The 24,784-nt window shown below is 43.9% G+C and overlaps 1 protein-coding gene across 2 annotated transcripts in view; it reads right to left on the bottom strand.

The window, feature by feature from the left end:
* rngtt (RNA guanylyltransferase and 5'-phosphatase) overlaps positions 1-24,784 on the bottom strand; it is a 440,634-nt gene that overhangs the window by 305,065 nt on the left and 110,785 nt on the right. For both annotated transcript variants that reach the window (XM_085997644.1, XM_085997645.1), the window contains 2 exons: positions 6,814-6,949; positions 2,790-2,861 (listed from right to left, as the gene is read on the bottom strand). In XM_085997644.1, the coding sequence (XP_085853770.1) occupies positions 2,790-2,861; positions 6,814-6,949 (208 nt within the window). The remainder of the gene's footprint in view (positions 1-2,789; positions 2,862-6,813; positions 6,950-24,784) is intronic.

Raw genomic sequence — 24,784 nt, 5'->3', positions numbered from 1 at the left:
AAGGTCCCACAAATAGTAATGAGATAAATGACGAGTGTAATCAACCACCACCTAGACCGAAGGGTGTGTTGATGCGGGGGGGGGGGGGGGGGCGGTGGTGGAGGACACAAGCAGAGTCACAAGATTGGTAAATGAAATACAGCAGTTAGCTGCGTTTTATTTTTAGATAACGGGGCAAAAGGTTCACGTCTGTCAAAATCCAAAAAAACATACGACACTCAAAAAAAAATTAACAAAACCATCACCTGCCCCGGGTGGTTAGGAAGGCAGTCCTTAAATCAATTTCCTCCAAAAAAACAATAAGCCAGGGTTACTTTACCACTGGATCTTTCTCAGCCGGTCCAGGGATCACATCAGGCTCTCAGAACTAAATAATATTCCACCCGGGTTCAATAGTAGACCTCTCTGTGGCAGCTGCAAGCTGGTTTTCAACAGCAGTCTTGGCTTTCTCCTCAGGTACTGGTCCGGTCCGGTCCTGTCCTGTCCTGTCCTGTCCTGGCCCTCTCCTCAGGCACTGGCCCTGAAGGGATGCATTAGTTTGCCTTTTGAACTCCTAAGCTAATGGGTAGATTTGCCTCAGGTGTGTTGGAGGTGGGTGTGGCCTTCACCTGAATTGGAGTGAGGGGGGGACTTTGTCTCCATCTGGTGGCCACATACCGTCCATCCACCACAAACCACCCCCATAGCTCACACTAGATAATCTGTTACTGGTGGTATTGTTTGTGAGATAAATTTTAGCCAGGACACCAGGGGAATTCCACTGCTCTTCTTCGAATAGAGCCATGCAAACTTATACATCCACCCAAGAGGGCAGACAGGGCTTTGGTTTAATGTCTCATCCAAATGACGGCAATGCCGACAGAGTAGCACTCCCTCAGTACAGCACTGAAGTGCCAGCCATGATTATGTGCTCAAGTCTCTGGAGTGCGGCTTGAACCCATGACCTTCGGACTCAAAGCAGGAATGCTACCACTCAGCTAAGGCTGATGTGAGAGTGCTAACAATGAGCCAAGGCTGGCATTTGAAAGGTTTCTGAAATAAAATTAGAACTAGTCTTAGCACATTTTCTTACAGACTTTTTCAACACTGTTTTTCCTTAAAAATCACATTTACTTCATGTTATTGTGACATAAAAAACAAAACCTGTTACTGCTGTGCTGGATGTCATGATCATAACAGCTACATCACCCTGGCCCATGGGGAGAGGGCTAGGGAGTACGCAGCATGGAACTGGCAATGACTAACCTGTACTTGGTGCTATTTTAATTCAGCTTCTGGGGCCAGTGTTGATGAATCGGCTCTCATCATTTACACTGCTAAACCTAGCTCACTTATCCTGGTCACACACTCACAGACCCAGCTCATAGACTTTGAGGAGCCGATTCAGGGACACTAGCTTCCTGGAATCAAAACATTGCCAATATAAATGCTGCTTGACTGTGAGCTACAGTATAATGTTACAAGAAGAACCAAGAGAAAAAAAAGTGAAGGAAAAAGAAAGAAAATGTGCAGAGACCGAAAGGCATCTCAGAGATGGACAGCACAGTAATCTATACCCTCTCTCTATCTCATTCCTAGAGCTGGGATTGGAAGGAGTAATAACCTCATGGCACATTTTCAAAGAGGTCCTACCAAGTCCATCTGCAATCTGTTCCACATCTGTCAAGAACACATTCGTAATTTTCAATTTTCGCAAAAACAAGAACTCGAAAACCACACGCTCTTGACTTTTTATTGCACTCATCACCATTCTTCTAAGCCTTAGCTGCACCTTTTGCAGGAACAGAAGATGCTTCTTCAACTCTAATTTTTGTAAGTGCATAAACAACTAATCACTAAGTTGACCAACGCAAAATGTTAAATAAATCTTTGATAGTTCCCAGAGCATCACTTAATCACATGACAGCCAAAACAGCATTTAATGTTCTGATCTAATCAAATATTTTCATTTATGGGTACTTAAAAGCTATTTGTTGAGATGGGTATTGTATAATCACTTGAATTTTGGAAAATACTGGCAAACATTTAATACTGCTACAGTATTTATAAATAGATCTCCAAGAATGACAATTTTAGCATCAATTTTCACGACGATTGAATTTTTTTGACTGATATTTTACAGCATTTTAGAAAATTATTGCATATCAAATGTTAATTTTTTTTTAAACTTTGATTACCTTACAACAAGGCCCATTTATACGTCAACCAGCAAAGCCAAGTTTTGATCTCTGAGGCCCAAAAATGTATGCATGAACACTTGCCCTCCCCAAGTAATTTCTAATGAGATCAGGCTAAATTATCTTACAGTCCAGACCGTCACATCCAGCCCAGCCCTCAATCACCTCAAGGTCACCAACATGTCCTTCCCTTGAGCCACAGTCCTCTACAATCTAGATCATTGCCATGCTCCCAGACAAAAGTGCTAATTTATGTAAACCAATTGTTGGAGAAACAGCACAGCAGATGATTCGAGGCAGCTCAACATGCACATTTCTCATGCTCGTACTTCAGTTTTTCAGGTTGTGATTGTTCATCGCGGAATAGTGACTCTACGGTCTCAACTAACTGTCTTCACTTGCACATGTGAAAGATAAAACAAGCACACTAGAAGGTATTAAGCAAATTTAATGCATTTCAACTGCTTTTCCACCCTGAAATCCTCTTTATGCTCAACTCATTAAAATCAACACAGCGGCATAAATCGTAACTGAATTCTGTCATCTGACCACACTAAGAAACAAGTAACAGTGGCATTAAAGGAATAATCGGATAACAAAACTGATACTTACACTAAATTTTACTATGTCGTATATCAAATAACGAGGAACAGGCTGTCCATTTACTTTGTCAATGATCATTTCCTAGCAACAAAAAAAAAAGGAAAACAAGTTGACATTTAAAAATTTGGTAGAAATTCAACCAAGACATTCAAGTTTACGTATGCAAAAATTAACTGATCAAATGTCATCCGCCTTACAGCCAGCTTACTATATTGAGCTACGACCAACTCATATTAATGCAGACCACATGACACTGATTTTACAATGTTCTCTTGCAACACACTCTTCTCTTATCTGTTACTGATCATTAAGAGAAAGAAAGACTTGCATTTCTATAGCACCTTTCATGGCCTCAGGACATCCTTTTTTGAAGTGTAGTCACTGTTGTAATGTAGGAAATGTGAAGCCAAATTGTGCACACCAAGCGCCCACAAACAGCAATGTAACAATTACCAGATAATCTGTTAGTGATGTTGATTGAGGGATAAATATTGGCTAGGACACCACGGATAACGCCCCTGCTCTTCTTCAAAATAGTGCCATGGGATTTCTTATGTCTACCTGAACAACAGGAGCTGTTCAAATCAAAAACTATGTCTTCCCATTCATTTTTTTTTTTTAAATAACGAGCAGCTCCTAAAATGGAGCAAGGGGGCACTGGCATCTCATCATTAAACTGTAACTGGTCACTGTAATTCAGAATTGCTCACAAATGTGAATCTACCAATTGGCTTAACAGTAAACAAGTTTCAGCAGCTATGCAGTTAAGTTTTCCATCAAGTGGGCATTCTTTGAGCCTAATAAAGGAAATATATAATGAAAGGGGCAGCCCAGTAATGAAGTGCATTGCTGCACCAAATATTGCACTACAAATAGCAGACTGATATATGTTAATTTGTGCATTATCTGTCACACAGTGAATTCTGAATCTCAGCCGAACTATCGAGGAACGTGCTAAATGAAGAGGAAGAAAATTCGCAGTTGGGAGGGTGAAAGAGTCACATTTACACCAATTCTTGTGAGGGGATTCAAACCCAAATAGTTTTTTTCCCCTGAGAAATACCATATTTTCAAAGTATTCCCTACTAATACTTTCTTCCTTAATATTGCATTTATCTTAGTGAGGCAGAGACCAATCTAAGGAGGTAGTTTTCACCAGCGTGCTCGGAGGCAATAGCACTGGAGTAACAATGCAAATGTATTTTTCTTGCAACTAATGAGTTGAACGATTTGCCCAGTTTCACGCGTTAATAATGTGATTCCCCAATCGTACTGTTATGATCTTCTCCATCCAACCATGAAGGTTCAGTGGTCAGAAAATAAAGTTGATTATGAAGCTGTCTATTGCTCTGGCACTGCTAATTGCAAACAAATGGAAGCCTAAAGTATTATAAATTGTTGGCATTTTGAAATGGCTCTGCAATATGAAACGCAGCACAAGCCTGTTCTTATTGGAAGTTTCAAAGCAGCAGCAATGTACTGCACCATTCTTATCACACTCCTATGTTGTTCTACACAGCAGCGGATAACAGTAATCAACTAGGTAAGACAGTGCATTCCTCCAGTATCCCACCAAGGACTTCACTGATATTTAAATCCTGCACTCAGCCTCCATCAACACAACTCTGGGCCAGAGATCAACTTATCCAGCTCTTCTTTCTCTCCTTCTTCCAAGGAAATAGTCAGCATGCCCTCTGACATGTATGTCAGCAGAGTAGGGGACTGAACCTGCAACCTACCACGTCATAACACTGCATCCAGGTGTTTCAATGAGCAGTACAACTGGATGAGCCTCATGTTTTTATTCTGCATACCAAACAGAAAAAATATTAAGGACAAAACTAACAGCACTCAGGGCTGGAATGATCTCAGTATGAACTTCAAAAATGTGATCACCATTATAACCTGGCAAAAGATTTTTTTCCCCCTTGGAACACTTAAAAAATCAGATCATAGGGCAATTGGGTTGAATACTTCAATATTCACACACGCAGAAAAATTAAACCTAAAAAGAAAAAATGTGTCTGTTTCTCTACTGGTAACATATGATCTACCTTTCACTCTGTATTCATTACAAACATTAGTGCAGTGATTTTTGGAAAGGGTCAGATCCAACAACCATCCCATCTGTGCCACCTGCTGCTGTTCACATATTACTTTCATTTCCAATAATATACAAGCCAGTAGCTACAGCACGTTTACACCCCACACAAATTGAGTCATGTTGACATTTCAATTTTGTCAGCTTTCCAATTGAGCCATAACTTCAGTTACACCACATATAACTGCCAAGTACTGAACTGCATGGTACTCTTCGCTCTAGTTAAAAAGTTTGTTCTTCACTCAGACACAAGAGTCAGAATACATCGGCTCAAGCTCTGCAACCCAGAGTAAAAAAGTTTTTCATCCAGCTGTGTTTTTTTTTCTAATTTCCTCCCCTTCTCGGAGATTAGCTAACTCAGCAGAGACCAGGAATTTGAACCTTGAAACTCTGATCTGCATAGTTTTGCGCTGCTCCGGGCGCTGCCTGTACCGATTAACCCATTCGGGCAGCTTCGGAGTGGTTTCAAGCTCATGCAGATCTGCAATCTTTTAATGAAAATAAATTTAAGGTTATGCACATTGTGCAGGAAAAAGCATACAAAATTATACCACTGACTTAACTTTCCCATTTTAATTGGTGACTAAATTCTGAAGATTGAGTGCTCAAGATCCACACCAGGACTTGAACACAAAGAATGATCTTCCAACCTCTCAACCAATGTTTCCGTTAATTATTTTTGGGGATGCGCGGCCCTTTTATGGGGCTGTGCGGCCCATTCAAAATGCTGCGCAAGCGCAGTTTTTCGCATTGAAAAACCAGTGAGCTGACTGCACGGGAGGTCCAGAGAGCTGCGGGGCCGCACTGCTTAAAGGGAACATTGCTCTCAGCCTTGGAAAATTACCATTATAATCTAAACTGTATGCAGTACTGAGGGAGTGCTGCATTGGCAGAGGTGCCATCCATCGGATAAATTATTGAACCTTGTGCCCATCTGATGATTCAGGTGAATGAGAAAGATTCCATGGCACTATTCAAAGAAGAGCATAGAATTATCTGTGTCCTAGCCATCATTCCTCTCAACCAGCACAACCAAAAACAGATCAACTGGGCATTTATCTCATTGCTGTTTGTGGGACTTTGCCTTTTTAACAGTGACTGCATTTCAAAAGTAGTTATCCAGCTTTGGGGCATCCTGAAAAACACAATAAGGTGTTATATAAAAGAAAGTGCTTTCTCTTTCTAATCACACAGTAAAATTTAGTTACTCCAAAAGAAATGTTTTCCTCAAATATTTCAAGATGAGGCTAATTTCAATGAGACAGTTATTAGAATGACTTTTTTCAAATTAAAGTGCATACTCTATGATGATCATTGATTACATGGACATTGAGAAATTGCTGCAAAAACTTGTATGTGACAAAAAGTTAATATGAAAATTATACAGAAAGTGTCAGCTGTGGCTCAGTGGGTAGCACTCTCGCCTCCGAGTCAGAAGGTTGTGGGTTCAAGTCCCACTCCAGAGACTTGAGCATAAAAATCTAGGCGGACACTCTAGTGCAGCGCTGAGGGAGTGCTGCACTGTTGGAGGTGCTGCCTTTCGGATGAGACGTTAAACTGAGGCCCCGTCTGCTCTCTCAGGTGGAAGTAAAAGATTTCATGGCACTATTTCGAAGAGGAGCAGGGGAGTTATCCCCGTGTCCTGATCAATATTTATCCCTAAACCAAAATCACCGGAACAGATTGTCCGATCATGTATCGCACTGCTACTTGTGGGACCTTGCTGTGCACAAATTTCCCCTATATTACAATAGTAACTTCAAAAGTACTTCATTGACTATAAGGCGCTTTGGGGTGTCCTTTATTTCACACACATCCTTTCCCTTACTTTCATTTCCTTTAAGCGAGAATAAATGACAGTAAGGAGAAATCAGCAGTAACGTGTCTTTTTTTGTCTAAAATAAAGTCACTTAAAGTAAAAAGCTCTCTTACCCCATCCAGTAACGTGTTAGTCAGATGAATACGAAGATCTTTCCGAAGAGGAAACTCCAGGTTTGCTACATGAAAGACCGAATTATCTCGGTCAATCATGTACACTTCATTCTTGCCATCAATAATCATCATATACCTACAATAACAACCAGCATACATCAGTATTCTGAATGCTTGAAAGAATTTCTACTTCAACAATGCTATTCCAAAAAAAACACTTGCAGGATTTTTCAAAAATAGGAAATAAACTGTAAATACTAATTCTGGTCACTAAGGTACAAGCAGCTGTACACAGCATAACATACTCTTATGAGAGGACAGTTTTGTTTGTGCCAAGGTCACATCAGTGACTTCAGTTTAGAAGGCTAGCCAGTTATATTTCTGTACAATTAAGCAAATCTGTTAGATTAGAGTGTCACACGAAACCACCTTTGAAAAGGCAAGTGCAAGTAAGTAAACAACTCAATATCAATAGCTGCCTGCTTTCCCAAGACAGGTGTGTATAGGTAACCACTCTAGTGAGCGGTTTATGCCACTGTCTCTTGCATGCCAAATCCCCTTCAGTCCCATGACACATCAATGATGCTATCAATTTCCTCCGACGTCACTTTCCTCCGACGTCACTGAGGTAGCCCAGCTACAATTCTTCAAACCTAGCATTTTGTCCAGAACTCAAAATGCATCAATTCCATTCCATCAATTATTGGAAAGACTGCAGCTGGACAAGTGCACTTTTACACATCTTCTCATCATACACTCACATGCCAGAGAACTCACGCAGGACTTGGTAGTACCTTAGATTCACTCCCATGTTTTCTCAGAAGGGAGAGGGGGTCTCTACAACAGACAAGCACAGTTCTTGCTGCTAGCAGCAAGAATCAGTTCTTACCACTTACTGTAGCAAATCCCCACTGCTCATCCGCACACTCTACATATTCACATACATGCGATTCTGGGTTATTAGAAATGCATTACGGGAACACTGTGAATAGGTGGGATAGATGGATGGAAGCTCTCTTCCTGACTGAAACTGTTATTGTTACTAGTAAAGCACCTATGGCATGCATACAAATCACTGAGTGGCATTTTCCTCTGCCTAAGTCTGGAGAAGTACCAAGCTACCTGAGCCACAGTCCTGAAAATCTAAAATAAAATCCATCACTTAAACATCACTACACATTACAGAAGGCTTATTATGTGTGCAAAGCACCAGCCCCCTTATTGTTGCCAGGTGGCACAATCCACAACGGCCTGCCACTATCATTCCACAGTTCAGGCTGTTCCATAGTCCTGGATAAAAAAAATCATGTGGCGGAGGAGGGGCAGAAATAGAGCCAGTGAAAATTCATAACTTATACAGCTTTAATACTGCACTGAAAATGATTTGGCCTAAATGTGGTACACAGCCATCTGTCCTTAATCAGTGTCGCTGCGGAAATGTCAAGCTGTAATTGAGAGTCGATTATTCAGATGATCAATGCTCAGTACTTTCAATAATACTCAGATGCCTCGGCTGTTTCCTCCTTTGTCCATAAAGCAAAACCTCCCCCCGCCCTAGTCCAGAACCTGCGTCCCTTTCTAACTTCTCTCCCATCTCCCTCCATGTCCTCTCCAAACTCACGAGAACCATTTCCTGCACCCTTTACCACATTCACATTAAATTCCCTTCCTGGCCCCCACGTTCCCTCTGCTCAGATACTGTCACACTCCCTCCCGGTTAAGCAACGCCTCAATTTTAAAATTCTCATCCTTGTTTTCAAGACCCTCCATGTCCTTGGCCCTCCCTATCTCTGCAATCTCCTCCAGCCCCACAATCAATGTACCCATTCATTTTTTTTTGGGTGCATGGCCCATTCAGAATACCGCGCATGCTCGGTTTTGCTCATTGAAAAGCTGCTGAGCCAGCTGCGGGGAAAGTCACGAGAGCTGCACAGCCACGGGGCTTAAAAGGAACATTAGGTGTACTACTAGGTGTATTCTATAGGCCATCAACCAGTGGAAAAAATATGGAGGAGCAAATTTTCAGAGAAATTACAGAGAGGTGCAAGAACTATAGAGTAGTGATAATGGGGGACTTCAACTATCCTAATATAGGTTGGGATAGTAATAGCGTAAAGGGCAGGGAGGGAGAAGAATTTCTGAAGTGTGTTCAGGAGAACTTTCTTGATCAGTATGTTTCTGGCCCAACGGGGAAGGAGGCATTGCTGGATCTGGTTCTGGGGAATGAGGTAGGTCAAGTGGAGCAAGTGTCAGCAGGTGAACATTTAGGGAACAGTGATCATAGTATGACTAGCTATGGAAAAGGACAGGGAGCAATCTAGAGTAAAATACTTAATTGGAGGAAGGCCAATTTCAGTGGGGTGAGAACAGATCTGGCCCGGGTAAATTGGAATCAAAGATTGGCAGGCAAAACTGTAGTAGAACAATGGGCTGCCTTTAAAGAGGAAATAGTTCGGGTAGAGTCAAGGTACATTCCCACTAGGGGGGAAAGTAAGGCAACTAAAGTCAGAACTCCCTGGATAACAAAAGAGATAGAGAGTAACATGAAGCAAGAAAGGAGCGTGTATGACAGATGTCTGGTCGAGAATACATTTGAGAATCAGGCTAAATAAAGTTCAGAGGAGAAGTGAAAAGGAAAATAAGAGGGGCAAAGAGAAGGTATGAGAATAGATTGGCAGCTAACATAAAACATAATCCAAAAGGCTTCTATAGGCATATAAATAATAAACAGGTAGGGTGGGGCCGATTAAGGACCACAAAAGGACACCTACGCATGGAGGCAGAGGGTATGGCTGAGGTATTAAATGAGTACTTTCCATCTGTCTTCACCAAGGAAAATGCTGCCACGGACATAATGAAGGAGGAGGTAGAGGAGATACTGAATGGGATAAAAATTGATAAAGACGAGGTACTAGTAAGGCTGGCTGTACTTAAAGTAGTTAAGTCACCAGGACCGGATGGGATGCACCCTAGGACACGGAGGGAGGTGAAGGAAGAAATCGCGGAGGTACTGGCCATAATCTTCCAATCCTCCTTAGAAACTGGGGTGGTGCCAGAGGACTGGAGAAATGCAAATGTTACACCCTTGTTCAAAAAAGGGTGTAAGGATAAACCCAGCAACTATAAGCCAGTCAGTTTAACCTTGGTAGTGGGGAAGCCTTTAGAAACAAGAAGCAGGGACAAAATTAACAGTCACTTGGACAAGTGTGGATTAATTAAGGAAAGCCAGCACGGATTTGTTAAAGGCAAATCGTGTTCAACCAACTTGATCGAGTTTTTCGATGAGGTAACAGAGAGGGTTGATGAGGGCAATGCGGTTGATGTGGTGTACATGAATTTCCAAAAGGCGTTCGACAAAGTGCCACATAATAGGCTTGCCAGCAAAGTTGAAGCCCATGGAATAAAAGGGACAGTGGCAGCATGGATACTGTAATGTATATACCTTTGTGGGGGGGGAACTATGTTTTACAGCTCATGTATACTGCAGTACCGGCAGTGACCACACCTGTATATAGCACCGAGTAGTAATCTGTACAGATCAGTTGCAGTGTGAGCCACGTTGAGTAAACACCTGTTGTACCGCTCTCCGCAGTCTGTGTCTTATTATACACGGACGCAACATTGGCGACGAGGCAGGTTTGAACCTACCTGCAACTCTGCATCACCTCCCGGGGATTCGTTCCTGGAGATCAGTGGATTGGAGGTCAAGGCCAGAGACTCGGGCGTCGACCACGGGCAACCGCCCAGTCATCCAGCAGAGACTCGGGAATTGCGGGGGAGGCTGTCGAGAGCCAGGCTTGGCTTTCCAGTCGAGGTGGTCCAGCGAAACGGGCTGGCAACAGGTAGTGCGCAGACCCTTCCCGGACAGCGGCGGGCTAGAGCCCGACCGAGCGGCACAGCAGAGGGCCGAGCAGCGTCGACGGGGGAGAGAGAGGGCAGAGTGCACAGGGCGCAGCCGGTGTTCAGGGGCCGAGCAGCATCGGAGAAAGGGAGAGAGAGACGCGCAGAAATCCGCGAGGCGCCGCCATTGCCACGAGGACCGCCGAGAGCGGCGTTGGCAGCAGCGCAGGAGAAGCGCGCAAAACCTACAGGGCGCCGCCATTGCCACAAGAACCGCCGGGAGCAGCGTTGGCAGCAGCGGGGGAGCAAGGAAAGCGCGGGAGACCCCATTTTAAGCCATTGGGAGACGCCATTTTAAACCACACCCAAAATGCCGAAGAGTGGCAGTATCACTGCATTTGACAATGAAGTCGAAGATTGGACTACATATGTCAAACGAATAGAGGTGTACTGCAAGGCAAATGAGGTGTCAGATGACAAGAAAGCGTCGGTATTGTTAAAATTAATGGGTGCAAAGACGTATGGTTTATTACGAAATCTAGTAACCCCAACGAAGCCAATGGAAAAGAGTTTTGAAGACATAGTAATGATACTAAAGGAACATTTAAACCCCACACCGCTGCTGATAGCAGAAAGATTCAAGTTTCAAAAACGGAACCAGCATAAGGATGAAAGCAATGCTGATTCTTTAACAGAACTGCGCAAACTATCGAAACACTGCCAGTTTGGAGCGGGACTGGCAGATACCTTAAGGGACAAGTGTGTGTGTGGGCTTCAAAGTGAAGGAACCCAGAAACGGCTTTTATCTGAAAAGGACCTTACGCTGGAAAAGGCTTTCAGCATTGTGGTATCATATGAAGCAGCAGCACGGGGCGCTGCAGAGATACAACAGAGACCGCAAGAATATGGCACAAACAAAATGTCATATGGAACAGAGAAGTGCTATCGCTGCGGCAGAACAACACACGACCAGAATGATTGCTGGTTCAAAGACAAAGTGTGCAGACAGTGTGGAAAAGTAGGACACACAGCACGAGTCTGCAGGTCGGGAAAGAAAACCAGCAATAAGAAACCTACCAAAGGAAAGTACAAGGTGGTACATAAGATGACGGAGAATAGTTCAGACGAACAAAAGAGTGATATCGACTCCGAAAGCAGGGAACTGAGTTGTCTGAAACTACATAATGTGATCACAACGGAGGATCACCGAACCATGTGGGTCACTCTCAAGATAGCAGGAGTCCAGGTAAAGATGGAATTGGACACAGGATCAGCCCCAACAGTCATAAACCGACGGGACTACGAGCGGCTATTCTCACACATACCCTTGAGAGACACAAAAATTATTTTGAAGACGTACATGGGGCAGAAAGTCTACCCCAAAGGAAAAATAAGGGTGACCGTTATATAGAACGGTATGGAAACACCAAAACTAGACCTGTATGTATTGCAAGATGGAGGACCACCATTACTGGGACGTGAATGGATCCGGAAAATACAACTGGATTGGCATTCCATACAGGCACTGACTGTGGCTGACAAAAAGGATGACGACGTCACACCTGGGGGACTGTCAAAGATCCTAACTGACGCGCAAGAAGTGTTCCAGCAAGGACTCGGAACACTAAAAGACATGACAGCGACGATTAAAATTGAAGAAAACGCAAGCCCAAAATTTTTTAAGGCCAGACCGGTACCTTGTGCGATCCGCCCAGCCGTCGAAGCAGAGCTGGAGAGTCTGGAACGTTCAGGTGTACTGTCCATGGTAGACTGGAGCGAGTGGGCTACGCCCATCGTCCCCGTGATGAAAAAGGTCGTTGAGCAGCACGCCTGGGGAACCAAGGAAGGTTCGCATCTGTGGGGACTTTAAGGTAACAGTGAACCCGGTCCTTCACACCGTACAATATCCACTTCCGCGGATTGAAGATATTTTCGCCTCGCTATCTGCAGGGAAACGCTTCACCAAGATTGATCTGGCCCAGGCGTATCTGCAAATGGAGGTAGAAGAAGCATAAAAAAAAATACCTCACAATCTACACCCATAAAGGTCTCTACCAATACAACCGGCTGGGATTCGGGGTAGCATCAGCTCCGGCTATTTGGCAGAGGGCACTGGAACAAGTCGTGCAAGGGATCCCAGGGACCCAGTGTTATTTGGACGACATCCTGGTCACGGGCGAAAATGACAGTGATCACCTTGCCAACCTGGAGCAGGTGCTCACTAGATTGCAGGAATATGGGCTCCGAGCTAACCGCCCCAAATGCGAGTTTTTTTTAAGAAAACAGATCTCGTATTGTGGCCACGTTATCGATAAAGAGGGGTTACATAAGTCCCCAGAGAAGATTGAGGCAGTAGTCAAGGCTCCAGCACCGGAAAATGTGTCACAACTGAGGTCGTTCCTCGGGCTGGTAAACTACTACCATAAGTTCTTGCCAAATTTGTCTACAATACTACACCCACTGAACACCCTACTGCAAACTGGGGTGCCATGGAAGTGGAGTGACGAATGTAGACGAGCTTTCCAGAAGAGCAAAACACTAATCACATCGAAAGAGGTATTGGCCCATTACAACCCAGCATTACCAATTCGGATGGCATGTGATGCGTCACCCTACGGCATTGGAGCGGTGCTGTCGCACAAATTCTCGGACAGCTCAGAGAGGCCAATAGCCTTTGCGTCACGATCACTAACCTCAGCCGAGCATAACTACGCCCAGATTGACAGGGAGGCCCTCAGCCTAGTGTGGGGAGTGAAAAAGTTCAATCACTATCTGCACGGGCAGAAATTCACCTTGCTGACTGATCACCAGCCTCTTGTCTCCATTTTTAATCCGAAGGAGGGCGTTCCGGTGATGACTGCGCAACGACTACAAAGATGGTCACTTTTTCTAGGGGCGCACCACTATGAGATTGAATATAAGGGCACGAAACAGCATGGAAGTGCTGATGGGTTATCACGCCTGCCACTGCCTACTGCGGAGGAAGCACCAGCAGTGGATCCTGTCAAAATATTCCATTCGACTATAGTTGAATACCTACCGGTAACTAACACTTGTATCGAAAAGGAAACCCGAAATGACCCGACACTGTCTCGGGTATATGATTTGACGGTGAAGGGATGGCCAGCACATGGCGACTCACTGTTGCCAGCATTCTCGAGAAGAAGAGAACAGCTGTCAGTGTGCCGGGGGACCTTGATGTGTGGATCCCGAGTGGTAATTCCACCCAAGTTAAGGGATAGAGTGCTCAATGAGCTTCATGAGGGTCATCTGGGAGGGGTAAAAATGAAAAGCCTAGCCAGGGCTTGTGGTGGTGGTGGCCGGGAATCGATAAACAAATCGAGGACCTGACCAAGAGCTGCTCAGGATGCCAGAAAGTCCAAAATGCACCACCACAGGCCCCTCTACACCCATGGGAGTGGCCCTCATCTCCATGGCAACGGGTGCATATTGATTTTGCTGGTCCATTCATGGACTCAATGTTTTTAATAGCCGTGGATGCACACTCAAAATGTCCTCCACCACCACGGAGAAAACTATTGCAGTCCTACGGACCATTTTTGCCAGGAATGGCTTGCCAGAACAGATTTGCTCCGACAACGGACCACAGTTTGTGTCCGAAGAGTTCCGGAGGTTCTTGACAAAGAATGGGGTAAGGCATTACACATCCGCCCCGTATCATCCAGCCACAAACCTTTAAGAAGGCAATAAAGGCTATGTACAATGACAACATTCCGCTGCAGCACAAGGTGGACAATTTCCTGTTCGCCTACCAGAATGCGACACATGCAGTCACCAACCAGGCCCCAGCCATGATGTTCTTTAACCAAAGGTTAAGATCTCGCCTGGATTTGCTCAGACCAAACGTCCGAAGAGATGTTGAGAGTAAGCAATTCCAGCACATCCATGAGAAGCCAACAAGGAACTTCAATGTAGGGCAACCAGTCTTGGCCCGCGACTACCGAACAGAAAAATGGCAGCCAGGAACGATATGCACACGGCAGGGCCCACTAGTGTACACAGTGGACGTTGGGGAGAGCATCGTGAGACGTCATGCTGACCAGATCCTAGAGTCACAGGAACAAGTCAACCCCATGCCTCGCCCATACGTACCTGGTGATAAACCCGACGTATAGGTCGCATCTACCCCAGAAACAGTAGCATCGGAAGCTGATGAACCAACCGACGACAGGGGGCCAGAATCGCCTCCGCACCAAGAGCAAGACACTTGGGAAAGGCGCTATCCAGAAAGGATCAGGAAGCCTCCCCAAAGACTGAATATAGAAATAGACTATTTTCAGCTAATGTTGCATGTTAAAAGTGTTAATTGTAATTAGTTCGATATTTAATTGTTAAATGAGTGTTATGATACTGTTAATCTAAAAGGGGAGGAATTGTAATGTATATACCTTTAAGGGGGGGAGCTATGTTTTACAGCTCATGTATACTGCAGTACCGGCAGTGACCACACCTGTATATAGCACCGAGTAGTAATCTGTACACTCAGTTGCAGTGTGAGCCACATTGAGTAAACACCTGTTTACCGTTCTCCGCAGTCTGTGTCTTATTATACACGGACGCAACAGATACGAAATTGGCTAAGTGACAGGAAACAGAGAGTAGTGGGGAACAGTTGTTTTTCGGACTGGAGGAAGATACAGGAAACTTTGGTTTATCCGGAGGTTGTATGTCCGAAAACCTCGATCTACCAGCAGAAATCAGGAGCCGTTTTGTTAGGTTTTTTTTCTTCTCGTGGCTTTGTTTTCAACAGTTGGGCTCTGGAAAGTCTCTCTGAAGCTGTTGCTAAGCTACAGAGACTCTTCCAAGGTACGGGCCGACTGTTTACAAGCTGTTGCTAAGCAACAGTGTTTGTTGTCAGATACGGAGATGAAAACCTCCGTATGCTTCAACATTAACTTTGTATGTCCGGCAGTTTTGATAGATCGGCAACAGCTCGGTCCCGTCGGTGCCGGATATAACAAAGTTTCCTGTATACAGTGGTGTTCCACAAGGGTCGGTTCTAGGACCACTGCTTTTCTTGATATATATTAATGACTTGGACATGGGTGTACAGGGCACAATTTCAAAATTTGCAGATGACACAAAACTTGGAAGTATAGTGAACAGTGAGGAGGAGAGTGATAGACTTCAAGAGGCCATAGACAGGCTGGTGGAATAGGCGGACACGTGGCAGATGAAATTTAACGCAGAGAAATGCAAAGTGATACATTTTGGTGGAAAGAATGAGGAGAGGAAATATAAACTAAAGGGTACAATCCTAAAGGGTGCACATGAACAGAGGGGTATATGTGCACAAATCATTTAAGGTGGCAGGGCAGGTTGAGAAAGCAGTTAAAAAAACTTAAGATCCTACAGGATCCTGGGCTTCATGAATAGAGATAAGAGTACAAAAGCGTAGAAATTATGATGAACTTGTATAAAACACTGGTTCAGCGTCAACTGGAGTATTGTGTCCAATTCTGGGCACCGCACTTTAGGAAGGATGTGAAGGTCTTGGAGAGGGTGCAGAAAAGATTTACGAGAATGATTCCAGGGATGAGGGACTTCAGCTATGTGGATAGACTGGAGAAGCTGGGGCTGTTCTTTTTAGAGCAGAGAAGGTTGAGAGGAGATTTGATAGAGGTGTTCAAAATCATGAGGGGTCTGGACAGAGTAGATAGAGAGAAACTGTTACCATTGGCAGAGGGGTCGAGAACCAGAGAACACAGATTTAAGGTGATTGGCAAAAGAACCAAAGGCGACATGAGAAAAAGCTTTTTTAAGCAGCGAGTGGTTAGGATCTGGAATGCACCGCTTGAAAGGGTGGTGGAGGCAGACTCAATCACGACTTTCAAAAGGGAATTGGATAAGTACCTGAAAGAAAAAATTTGCAGGGCTACGGGGAAAGGGCGGGGGAGTGGGACTGGTTGAAGTGCTCTTGCAGAGAGCCGGCACGGGCTCAACGGCCTTCTTCCGTGCTATAACCATTCTATGATTCTATGATTTCAAATGGCATGCAGTTCTTTGGTTCCATTTTGAAATAATTGATGAGTCATTAAAGCATTTAGCAGTGACACTGAGAAGCTGTAAAATGATGAAGAAATTCAACTAAGTCAGACTATTACATTTTGCATCCAGTAAAGTACATCAGCCTATACCGTTTTCTCTCTTTTTAATATATAGTGCTATTTAAATGTTACATGACGCATGCACTGAGCATTTGCTATATTGAAAACAGAATGTGGAAGCATTGTCAATACAGGGGCTGCAGTAGTCCAAGAAGGCCCACCACCAACCGCATAGGGCAAACTAGGGATGGGCAATAAATGCAGTCGTGCCACAATGCAAGAACAAAAAAATTATCAGACTAACTTTTTTTTTTTTTTTTTTTTTTTTTTTTGAGGGGGTGGGAGTGGCGTTTATACAATTTTCATTGTAAACAACACGTACACAAGTATGCCTACCAAAAACATCAAAAAGAAATCTCAAGCATTCCTACTCAAGTTCATTACAGTAATAATGCAGATGCCAAACCACTTCCAAGTTCTGTTCTTTACACTTTTTGTTTGGGCAACTGTTTCAGAAATATGAAATAAGACATCACTTTGCTACTAGTTGGATTATTCTAAATTAAATATTTTGTCACTTTGCAACCAAGGCTTATATCAAGTTAAATGCAGAAGTCACCAACAAATCGCTAGACTTTATATTTCACTTGCTAAACTAAAGACGGGCTCTTTGCCCTTACTTACTGTACCACTTGTGCAATTAGAGTGTGACAAGTATTTTAATTGATAAGGATCCTAAGTGAAGCAGGATTGGGCAGTAACTGCTCAGTGTTAGCAATTAGTTAGTAATTAATTCCAGTGAAGAGACAGAAGGGAATTACTTAACGCACTTATCAGGACTGTATGCAAATCCAAGTGAAAAGATGTGCTGTATATCAAGAGACAATTAAAACTGCACTTTTTATGCAACTTTTTACAGTTCTCCCATGAATTAAATTTCCTGACTCTGGAAACGATCATGGTATACCACAAAGCCAGTCCATTTAAAGAAATTTATCATCACCACTCAGATTTTTCCAGAAATACTTTGACATTGCCACTTTTTAAAGTCATAGTAAAAGCTTGCTGACATCCAAGGAATCAATGCGAGACTCGTGCAATTAAGACTTCTGTTATCGTGTTCGCAGAGAATTGATTGATTATGCAAAAGAAAAAGAGTGGTGGTCGGGGAAAACAGCACTGAATTTCTGATCAGCTAACTAACGAGATAAACTTGAAACATCCGAGGATTAGTAACGATTAACAGTTTAGGTGTCGCAGTCATGCAGTGCCTCAGTGTACCAACACCCTGCACCATGCAGCTTCGCACACAGCAAGTTTCTTAGCTCATCTGTGTCATTGGCAGAAACAGTGAATGGAGGAGGAAAAGGGCATACAGATGAGTCAATCTCAGGCATTGGTTACAGACCAGAAAGCAGACGACGTGCACATCCCCCTCTGCTGGGAAATAGTGCAAGGCATTTCGGAGAGAATAAATATGCCTGTGTGGATGGGGTATTGCAAAAAGGGGGGGGGGGGGGGGGGGAGGGAAAGGCCAAACATTCGATATAAACGGTTTTAACGAATAAACAAAATCAGCTGTGCAATTAGAACAGCACTTGGACTACTGAAAATCAAAATTTTATTTCACAAAGATCACATGATGCAGACCATCTAGCTTATGCCTCTACAGAATCTTACAGTCTCAGCATTACGGCATCCAACTGCTTCTTCAATGGATCCAGAGTTTTTGCCTGCACTACTTTACCGAGAAGCCCACTCCAGGTTTTAATCACTCTTTCTATGATCTACCCTTGTCCTGCAGTTGTGTTTTAATTTGAAATGGTGCTTTGGATTAATATTTTCTATTTATCAGCTTACATACCTCTAAGGTTCTTTCAAATTCATCTAATTTCAATGCTAAACAGCCTGGCCTATCTCATAACAGTCTACAGCTCAGCCAGATTCCCTTTATTTGTACTGCTTCCAGGACTTGAATTCTTCCTTCTAACTTAGTGATCAGAACAGAATTACTCTTGTTTAACTCAAGATGTGGCCTGACTAGAGCAGTATACATCTTCAGCATGAAAGCCTCAAATTCTACTAAATTGGCAATATAGCTCGGCATTCTATTTGCTTTGTTGATTGCTGCTCTGCAATGACTGGAAACTGTTAGTGTTGAGTCTATGATCACTTCCAGATTTCTTTCAGTCTCCCGCCCACAAGTTCAGTAACAGTCACTGAGTACTGTGCCCTCCTTTTTTCTTCCAATCCTCTCAGCCCCAGGACATCACTGCAGGAGTTCCTCAGGACATCATTCTAGGCCCAATTATCTTCAGCTGCTTCATCAATGAGCTTCCCTCCCTTGCCAAGTCAGAAATGGAGCTGTTTGCTTATGATTGCAGTATTCAGCCCCATTCGCAACTCCTCAGATAATGAAGCAGTCCGTACCCACATGCAGGAAGACCTGGTCAACATCCAGGCTTGGGGAGATAAGTGGCAGGTAACATTCACCTTACTCAAATGCCAGGCAAAGACTATCTACAACAAGAGAGCCTAACCACCTCCACATGACATTCAATGGTATTACCATCGCCAAGTCCCCTACCAACATCCATGGGGTCACCACTGACCAATAACTTAACTGGACAAGCCACATAAATGCTGTGGCAACTGGAGCTGCGTGTTCTGTGGCGAGTGGCTCATCTCCTGACTTCCCAAAGCCTGTCCATTTTGTACAAGGTGCAAGTCAGGAGTGTGATGGAATACTCTCCACTTGCCTGGATGGGTGCAGCTGCAACACTCAAGAAGCTCCATACCATCCAAGGCAAAACAGTCTGCTTGATTGTTACTTCAGCCAAAAACCTAAATATCCACCCCTCCACCACTGACATACCGTGGCTGCAGTGTGTACTCACTACCGGAGGCACTGCAGGAACTCTCCAAGACTTCTTCAGCAGCACTTCCCAAACTTGTGACTGCTACCACCCAGAAGGACAAGGGGACACCATGGTGCATGGGAACACCATCACCTCCAAGTTCTCTTCCAAGTCACACACCATCACAACTTGGACATGTATCACCATTCCTTCATCAATGCTGGGTCAAAATTCTGGAACTTCCTACCCAACAGCATGGAAGCACCTTCACCACATGGACTGCAGCGGTTCAAGAAGGCAGCCCACCACCACCTTCTCAAGGGCAACTAGGGATGGGCAATAAATGGCAGCCTCGTCAGTGACACAAACATCCCAAGATTGAATTTTTAAAATGGTATGTCATTGCTTCCGTTTACTTATTCATTTACTGCTTAATAAATAGATTTGGCAGCTTGTTGCACAAGTCACAGTTCAACAAATTGTTGATGTGACCACCTTTCAAAGTCAAAGAAGATCACATGATATACTAGTAAGCCAAAATTCAGTTACAAGGATTTTCTATTCCCTGGTCTCATTACAAATTACCAGTTAACAACGCACTTTGGTTTAGGGAGCAAGGGCTCATTTATGATGTGCTCAGAGGTTGAACCTGAAATAAAACGAGAGAAGAAACCCCAAAATATAATACAACAGCAGCAACTTATATTTATATAGTGCCTTTAACGTAATAAAACATCCCATGGCGCTTCACAGGAGTGTTATATAAAAAAAAATTGACACCGAGCCATATAAGATGTTAGGGCAGATGACCAAAAGCTTGGTCAAAGAGGGAGGTTTTAAGGAACGTCTTAAAGGAGGAAAGAGAAGTGGAGAGGCGGGAGATTTAGGGAGGGAATTCCAGAGCTTAGTGTCTAGGCAGCTGAAAGCATGACTGCCAACGGGGATGTTCAAAAGGGTGGACTAGGTGGAGTGCAGAGGTCTAGGGGGATTATAGGGCTGGAGATGATGACAGAGATAAGGAGGGGTGTGGCCATGGAAGGATTTGAAAACAGGATGAGAATATAAAAATTGAGGAGTTGCTTAACTGGGAGCCAATGTAGGCCAGCGAGCACAGGGGAGATGGGGGAGTGGGACTTGGTGCGAGTTAGCACACGGGCGGCAGAGTTTTGGATGACCTCAAGTTTATGAAGGGTAGAACTAGGGAGGCCGGCTCGGAGTGCGTTGGAATAGTCAAGTCTAGAGGCGATAAAAACATGGATGAGGGTTGCAGCAGATAAGTTGAGGTAAGGGCAGAGACGGGCGATATTATGAAGGTGGAAATGGGCAGTCTTAGTGATAGAACAGATATGAGGTAGGAAGCTCAATTCGTGATGAAATATGACACCAAGATTGCGAACAGACTGGGTCAGCTTTAGACAGTTGCCGAGGAGAGAGTGCATCAGTAAAAAGGAAATGGAGTTTATGGCATGAACCGAAGACAATGGCTTCGTCAAAATATTGCTAACACATGCAACTGTCACCTGCTTACTTTTATAGCGAGCTACAAGGGCGTTATGTAGATCTGTCATCATAAACAGATCTAGTTATTCCATCCATTGGCTATAGGTTGAATCTACCCAGGCTGTCATATTACTTAGCCTAGATTATTATATAATTTTGTTCACAATTGTAGAATTCAAGAAGATACATTGAAAAATTAGTCCATAGAATTAGGAGCGGTATCAAGAGTAAAGGTGGGTGGGGTCACCATGTATTGACGCTGCAATTTTTCATTTTATTTTCTCATATACAAGCAACTTCAACAAGTCACTATATCCTATGCCCTTGTTTCTTGATAGCGTCCTTAGCCTTTTCAGTAGCACGTACAGCTGCTTTGCAGACACTTTTTCCAGTGAGCACAGCCTCCTTGAAGACCATGATTTCCTCATCTTCCCTCAAGCCAAAAAAGTGGTGGCTGCCACTCACCTCCTTCAAAGTTTCACCAGCAATGGACCAGGGTTATGGCTCCACCAGGCTGCAAGCAGGAGCAGCCCAAAATTATAGCATGAAATGCTCCTCTGAGAGAAGTTTATTCAATACCGCCTTCCTATAGTGTCACTTCAGGTACTAGATAACACCCCAGTCTGTAGGCTGAACCAGATGTCAGATTGGTAGCAAGTGCACAACAAAAATTCTGATTAGCATCCCTAATTGAGATACTTTCACCAGGATGTGAAAGTGCATTATCTAACATTAAAACTATTTTCAAGCCCTGAGGTAGTTACAAACAGTAGGGGCAAACTTGTGTGAAACCAGGGGATAAAAATAAAATCCCATTTACATTGATGACTGGTTATTGGATTCTACACAAACCGCACTTCAATTCCCTTGAAAGAACAGTTTATTTTCCTTTCATAGGCAGGCAAATCACAACTCGCGAATATCGCTGGCACAGCTATAGCCAATGAATGTTATCCGCTCCTTATTTGAGTTGTGCCCTTAATCAGAAACTTTTTACTTTAGGACAAAAGCTGTGGCTGGAAGTTATTTTCAGTAGAGCCACATTGCAAACATGATCAGCATTCTATTTAATCTGCGAGTTTGATGCATTATCTGAACCAAGATCACAGAAGGCAGACACAACTTTTTGTCTTGAACGTTTCCCACGCACAATTCCCCACAAACCTCTGCAGTCACCACCACTTGCACCTCTGTCTGGTTGTTCAAGAAAATATTTAGCCTGTCATATTTCTTTTCAAGGTTTCTGCTGAGGAATATGTATCGAGCTCAACAAAGCTTTTTATTTCCATTGACTTACAAACCAAAGATTCACCGACCTAAAACGTTAACTCTGTTTCTCTCTCCACAGATGCTGCCTGGCCTGCTGAGTGTTTCCAGCATTTTCTGTTGTTATATCATAAACAATGTTCTGGCTATACCCATGTTCTTGCACAATCCACGACAATGGAACAGTTATGATTCAAATTGATTCAAAATTTCAATTCTCTTTTCAATTCCTGAAACATGCTTGCATTTAGGTATTGTCCCCTTTTGTTTATCATCCATGTTGAATATAGTACTGTGAAAATCAGAGGCTTAATTTATTTTAGCCAATTTGGTGGAAGGCACTGAACCAATATTTTAAGCTTTTTTTCTTCTACCTCCTCACCACCTGCCAAATTGATGCAGTAATCAGCAATTATGCAAAAGTACCTATAAAGTCTGGCAGCCCTGACTCCAGTTGGTCTCATGACCTCAGCCAATGCGATTCAACTTAATCCAAACCTCACCCTACTTGATTTGACAGCCCAGCAGCTAACAGACCCCACTGATTTAACATATTACCTACATGAACCTCAACCAAATGATTTTGTGCAGCATGCTTCAACCAGTCAGTCAGTCATTCTAGATGAAACTGTACAATAAAGATCTGATATTATACAGCCAATGCAGGGTACTTTTTCAATGAATTTTGTACAATCTGACCCAACCCAAATCCCCAACTCTTGCCAGTTTGGTTCATGGCTAATTGCATATCTGGATAACATAAGTCTTACTGTAGTGTAATTATGAGATCACATTACTTCTCAAAGAAATACCACTGATACATACAAGAGATAGATAGAAGGGTGGAAACAAAACAGGACATGCCCTGATGGACACACAAAAGCATTTTCAACCAAGAAAAAAAAGTTAACGTTGCTCCAGATTCACAACATATAAATTTCTTCTTGCCTTAAAGAAAGACTTGCATTTATTTAGCGTCTTTCATGACCTCAGGATGTTCCAAAGATCTTTACAACCAATGAAGTACTTTTGAAGTGTAGCGACTGGTATAATGTAAGAAACCCAGCAGCCAATTTGCACACAGCAAGGTCACACAACCAGCAATGTGATAATGACCAGATAATCTTATTTTTTTTAAATTATTTTATTTATTTATTTATTTATTTATTTATTTATTTTAAGTGATGTTGGTCGAGGGATATATATTAGCCAGGATGTCGGAGGGAACTCCCCTGCTCTTCTTTGAAATAGTACCATCAGATCTTTTACGTCCATCTGAGAAGGCAGACAGGACCTTTTTTAATGTCTCGTCCGAAAGACCACACGTCCGACACATCAGCAGTCTTTGCCCCTGCCTCAGCTCATCTGCTGCTGAAACCCTCATCCATGCCTTTATCACCTCTAGACTTGACTATTCCAACACACTCCTGGCTGGCCTCCCACATTCTACCCTACTTAAACTGGAGGTCATCCAAAACTCAGCTGCCCGAGTCCTAACTTGCACCAAGTCCCATTCACCCATCCTTCTTCTTCTCCTTCTTAGGCAGTCCCTCGGAACAGAGGATGACTTGCTTCCACATTAAAAATGAGTTCGCAGGTATTAGTCCAATGCGGGACCTACAGTCTCTGTCACAGGTGGGGCAGACGGTGGTTGAAGGGGCAGGTGGGTGGGGTGCTTGGGTTGACGTGCACTCCTTGCGCTGCCTGCGCTTGCTCCCGGCGAAGAAACTCGAGGTGCTTGGCACCTTCCCAGATGCTTCTCCTCCACTTTGTGCGGTCTTAGGCCAGGGATTCCCAGGTGTCGATGGGGATGTTACACTTTTTCAAGGAGGCTTTGAGGGTGTCCTTGAAGCATTTTCTCTGCCCACCTGGAGCTCTCTTGCCATGCCGGAGCTCCGAGTAGAGCGCTTGTTTTGAGAGTCTCGTATCGGGCATGCGGACAATGTGACCCGTCCATCGGAGCTGATCGAGCGTGGTCAAAGCTTCGATGCTGGGGATGTTGGCCTGAGCGAGAACACTGATGTTGGTGCGCCTATCCTGCCAATGGATTTGCAGGATCTTGCGGAGGCAGCGTTGGTGGTACCTCTCCAGTGCTTTGAGGTGCCTGCTGTACATGGTCTATGTCTCTGAGGCATACAGCAGGACAGGTATCACTGCTGCTCTGTAGACCATGAGCTTAGTGCCGGGTTTGAGGTCCTGGTCTTCAAACACTCTCTTCCTCAGGCGACCGAAGGCTGCACTGGCACACTGAAGGCGGTGTTGGATTTAGTCGTCGACATCTGCCTTTTTTGACAGTAGGCTCCCGAGGTATGGAAAGTGGTCCACGTTGTCCAAGGCGTTGTCGTGGATTTTGATAATCGCCTGTGCTCGCTGACCTACATTGTCTCCCGGTTAATCAACGCCTCAATTTAATAATTCTCATCCTGGTTTCCAAATCCC

The sequence above is a fragment of the Somniosus microcephalus genome, chromosome 9, assembly GCF_052327205.1.
Source record: "Somniosus microcephalus isolate GS21.2 chromosome 9, FLI_Smic_1.0, whole genome shotgun sequence".
Taxonomy (NCBI): domain Eukaryota; kingdom Metazoa; phylum Chordata; class Chondrichthyes; order Squaliformes; family Somniosidae; genus Somniosus; species Somniosus microcephalus.
Note: the sequence above shows the minus strand (reverse complement) of the source record. Positions and strands in the feature narration are given on the sequence as shown.